Source organism: Salvelinus alpinus, chromosome 4, assembly GCF_045679555.1.
Source record: "Salvelinus alpinus chromosome 4, SLU_Salpinus.1, whole genome shotgun sequence".
In the NCBI taxonomy this organism is placed as follows: domain Eukaryota; kingdom Metazoa; phylum Chordata; class Actinopteri; order Salmoniformes; family Salmonidae; genus Salvelinus; species Salvelinus alpinus.
The window spans coordinates 13679421-13684420 of NC_092089.1; the positions used below are offsets into that span (position 1 = coordinate 13679421).

The 5000-nt window shown below is 51.5% G+C and overlaps 1 protein-coding gene across 4 annotated transcripts in view; it reads right to left on the minus strand.

Annotated features, from left to right (window-relative positions):
• Positions 1-5000, minus strand: part of LOC139572869 (oxysterol-binding protein-related protein 10-like) — a 144924-nt gene that overhangs the window by 111922 nt on the left and 28002 nt on the right. For 3 of the 4 annotated variants that reach the window (XM_071395691.1, XM_071395692.1, XM_071395693.1), the window contains exon 4: positions 1935-2183. The exons of the other annotated variant lie outside the window; for it this stretch is intronic. In XM_071395691.1, coding sequence (XP_071251792.1) covers positions 1935-2183 — 249 coding nt within the window. The remainder of the gene's footprint in view (positions 1-1934; positions 2184-5000) is intronic. 4 annotated transcript variants of the gene reach the window in all.

The window sequence follows — 5000 nt, forward strand, 5'->3', positions numbered from 1 at the left end:
TAACGACGCGATAGCAACGCTGTAACGACGCTATAGCAACGCTGTAACGACGCTATAGCAACGCTGTAACGCCGCTATAGCAACGATGTAACGACGCTATAGCAACGCTGTAACGACGCGATAGCAACGATGTAACGACGCTATAGCAACGCTGTAACGACGCTTTAGCAACGCTGTAACGCAGCTATAGCAACGCTGTAACGACGCTATAGCAACGCTGTAACGACGCGATAGCAACGCTGTAACGACGCTATAGCAACGATGTAACGACGCTATAGCAACGCTGTAACGACGCTATAGCAACGATGTAACGACGCTATAGCAACGCTGTAACGACGTTGACTGTACCTGACTGTACCTACAGTCCTACCAGAGCAGTACTACCTACCTACAGTCCTACCAGAGCAGTACTACCTACCTACAGTCCTACCAGAGCAGTACAACCTACCTACAGTCCTACCAGAGCAGTACTACCTACCTACAGTCCTACCAGAGCAGAACTACCTACCTACAGCCCTACTAAAGCAGTACTATCTACCTACCTACAGTCGTACCAGAGCAGTGTTACCTACCTACAGTCCACCAGAGCAGTACAACCTACCTACAGTCGTACCAGAGCAGTACTACCTACCTACCTACCTACAGTCCTACCAGAGCAGTACTACCTACCTACCTACCTACAGTCCTACCAGAGCAGTACTACCTACCTACCTACCTACAGCCCTACCAGAGCAGTACTACCTACCTACCTACCTACAGTCCTACCAGAGCAGTACTACCTACCTACCTACCTACCTACAGCCCTACCAGAGCAGTACTACCTACCTACCTACAGCCCTACCAGAGCAGTACTACCTACCTACCTACAGTCCTACCAGAGCAGTACTACCTACCTACAGTCCTACCAGAGCAGTACTACCTACCTACAGTCCTACCAGAGCAGTACAACCTACCTACAGTCGTACCAGAGCAGTACTACCTACCTACCTACAGTCCTACCAGAGCAGTACTACCTACCTACAGTCCTACCAGAGCAGTACTACCTACCTACAGTCCTACCAGAGCAGTACTACCTACCTACAGTCCTACCAGAGCAGAACTACCTACCTACAGTCCTACCAGAGCAGTACAACCTACCTACAGTCCTAACAGAGCAGTACAACCTACCTACAGCCGTACCAGAGCAGTACTACCTACCTACCTACCTACCTACAGCCCTACCAGAGCAGTACTACCTACCTACCTACAGCCCTACCAGAGCAGTACTACCTACCTACAGTCCTACCAGAGCAGTACTACCTACCTACAGTCCTACCAGAGCAGTACTACCTACCTACAGTCCTACCAGAGCAGTACTACCTACCTACAGTCCTACCAGAGCAGTACTACCTACCTACAGTCCTACCAGAGCAGTACAACCTACCTACAGCCCTACCAGAGCAGTACTACCTACCTACAGTCCTACCAGAGCAGTACAACCTACCTACAGTCCTAACAGAGCAGTACAACCTACCTACAGTCGTACCAGAGCAGTACTACCTACCTACCTACCTACCTACAGCCCTACCAGAGCAGTACTACCTACCTACCTACAGCCCTACCAGAGCAGTACTACCTACCTACAGTCCTACCAGAGCAGTACTACCTACCTACAGTCCTACCAGAGCAGTACTACCTACCTACAGTCCTACCAGAGCAGTACTACCTACCTACAGTCCTACCAGAGCAGTACTACCTACCTACAGTCCTACCAGAGCAGTACAACCTACCTACAGCCCTACCAGAGCAGTACTACCTACCTACAGTCCTACCAGAGCAGTACTACCTACCTACAGTCCTACCAGAGCAGTACTACCTACCTACCTACAGTCCTACCAGAGCAGTACTACCTACCTACCTACCTACCTACAGTCCTACCAGAGCAGCAGCCCTACCTCTTTGACCTGGCTCAGCCTCCCTGGAGCAGGGTGGTAGCTCTGGTTGATCTGGGTCCTGGCCCGGCGGGCCGCAGCAGGGGATCTGTGATGGGTGATGGTGACGACCCCTTCAACCCCAGGGTAGAGAGGCTTTCTCTGGGTACCAGGTGAGGAGGAGGTGTTGGAGGTGAAGGAGGAGGCGACGGGCGGAGCAGGGTGATGGTGGCTGAGTGGAGGAGGGAGCAGGGAGAAGCTGCGTGTCCGGCCCTGGGTGGAGGAGGAGGTGGTGAAGGAGGTGGAGGAAGAGGAGGTAGCCTGAAAGAGACTGCAGCAGCAGCAGTCAGAGGAGCCAGAGCAGTCGGGTAGAGGAGGTCCACACTGCTGCTTCTTCCCGGCTGTACCTCCTCCTCCTCCTGCTCCGCTAACACCACCATTCTCTGATGTCACACACAAGGACATCTTCTACCTGCCTGGGTCTGCCTCCCTCTGCCTGGCCGGGCTGACAGGACAGGACCTGCCAAGCCAGCCACACAGCCAGGGGAGGAGGGAGAGAGGGAGGAGGAAGAGAGGGAGGAGGAAGGTATGGAGGGGTGATGGCCAGTGAAGACAGGGAGGAGAGAGGTAGAGAGGAGGTACTGTATCGAGGGAGAGAGGGTGGAGTTTAATGGAGGGAGCCAGTGAGAGGTGGATGCGAGGGGACGGAGGAAGAGGTGGAGGAGGAAGAGGTGGAGGAGGAAGGGAGAGAGAGAGGAGCATGCAGCTAAGCCAGATCAGAACATCCTGCTCAGATAGCAGAGCAGTCAGGACATACAGAGAGAGAGAGAGAGAGAGAGAGAGAGCAGAGCCAATCGAGCTGAGGCAGCCACCACCACCGCTAAGGTTTCAGTCTCCACAGCAGTTTTACAAGACAACACAACACTGCTGTGCTTTAGTACACCACTGCACACTGCAGTAAAGCCTACTGAACTATAGAAATCACCAGGAGACCTTTGCTGTTACAGTCAGCAACCAAACAGATAATATGCATTGGCTACTGTTCGATTCTCATCGTACACTTTTAGGTGTTATCGACCTTCTGGTTTGGGTTTAAAGCAGACAAAGTCGTCTGAGTTTCTGAGTTCATTCCATCCATACTAACTTTCTATTCTCACTACATCTCAGTGAAACTCAGTTAAGTTCCCACCTCACTCACTGAAAGGTACAACGTATACGGGCCTCCCGGGTTGGGCAGTGCTAGCTGTGCCACTAGAGATCCTGGGTTCGAGTTCAGGCTCTGTCGCAGCCGGGCCGTGACCCGGGAGAACCAAGGGATGTCCTTGTCTCATCGCGCTCTAGCGACTCCTGTGGCGGAACCGGGCGCAGTGCACGCTGACCAGGTCCGCCAGGTGTACGGTGTTTCCTCCGACACATTGGTGCGGCTGGCTTCCGGGTTAAATGGGCATTGTGTCAAGAAGCAGTGCGGCTTGGTTGGGTTGTGTTTCGGAGGACGCATGGCTCTCGACCTTCGCCCTCTCCCGAATCCGTACGGGAGTTGCAGCGATGAGACAACACTGTAACTATCAATTGGATCATTTAAAATAAAATAAAGATACAACGTATTCCAAAAGCACACTCTACTCTCTCCTACGACTCTGTCCTCCAGACAGACAGACAGACAGACAGACAGACAGACAGACAGACAGACAGACAGACAGACAGATCTAGAGTGATAAATAGTCCATTACCAAACCAATCAGTAGTAATATATTTCAGCCAGGACAGGAGGAATGATGGGATTGGTTTATAAGGTAGCTGGGTTTAGATAACAGACTGTCTAAATAGGGCTGGCTCTATCAGAGTGAAACAGGAACTCTCAGGCTCTCAATCTCTCAGTCTCTCTCTACTCTTCTCTCAAGGTAAATCACATCATCCCAATTACTCAGTATTCTCCCTGCAATGACATGGAGCCATTTCCCCACTCTGACATGGAGCCATTTCCCCAGTCTAACTCTAATCTGACATGGAGCCATTTCCCCAGTCTGACATGGAGCCATTTCCCCAGTCTAACATGGAGCCATTTCCCCAGTCTAACATGGAGCCATTTCCCCAGTCTAACATGGCGCCATTTCCCCAGTCTAACTCTACTCTGACATGGAGCCATTTCCCCAGTCTAACATGGAGCCATTTCCCCAGTCTAACTCTACTCTAACATGGAGCCATTTCCCCAGTCTGACATGGAGCCATTTCCCCAGTCTAACATGGAGCCATTTCCCCAGTCTGACATGGAGCCATTTCCCCAGTCTAACATGGAGCCATTTCCCCAGTCTAACATGGAGCCATTTCCCCAGTCTAACATGGAGCCATTTCCCCAGTCTAACATGGAGCCATTTCCCCAGTCTAACATGGAGCCATTTCCCCAGTCTAACTCTACTCTGACATGGAGCCATTTCCCCAGTCTAACTCTACTCTGACATGGAGCCATTTCCCCAGTCTAACATGGAGCCATTTCCCCAGTCTAACTCTACTCTGACATGGAGCCATTTCCCCAGTCTAACATGGAGCCATTTCCCCAGTCTAACATGGAGCCATTTCCCCAGTCTAACATGGAGCCATTTCCCCAGTCTGACATGGAGCCATTTCCCCAGTCTAACATGGAGCCATTTTCCCAGTCTAACATGGAGCCATTTCCCCAGTCTAACTCTACTCTAACATGGAGCCATTTCCCCAGTCTAACTCTACTCTGACATGGAGCCATTTCCCCAGTCTAACATGGAGCCATTTCCCCAGTCTAACATGGAGCCATTTCCCCAGTCTAACATGGAGCCATTTCCCCAGTCTAACTCTACTCTGACATGGAGCCATTTCCCCAGTCTAACATGGAGCCATTTCCCCAGTCTAACATGGAGCCATTTCCCCAGTCTGACATGGAGCCATTTCCCCAGTCTGACATGGAGCCATTTCCCCAGTCTAACATGGAGCCATTTCCCCACTCTGACATGGAGCCATTTCCCCAGTCTAACATGGAGCCATTTCCCCAGTCTAACATGGAGCCATTTCCCCAGTCTAACATTGAGCCATTTCCCCAGTCTAACATGGAGCCATTTC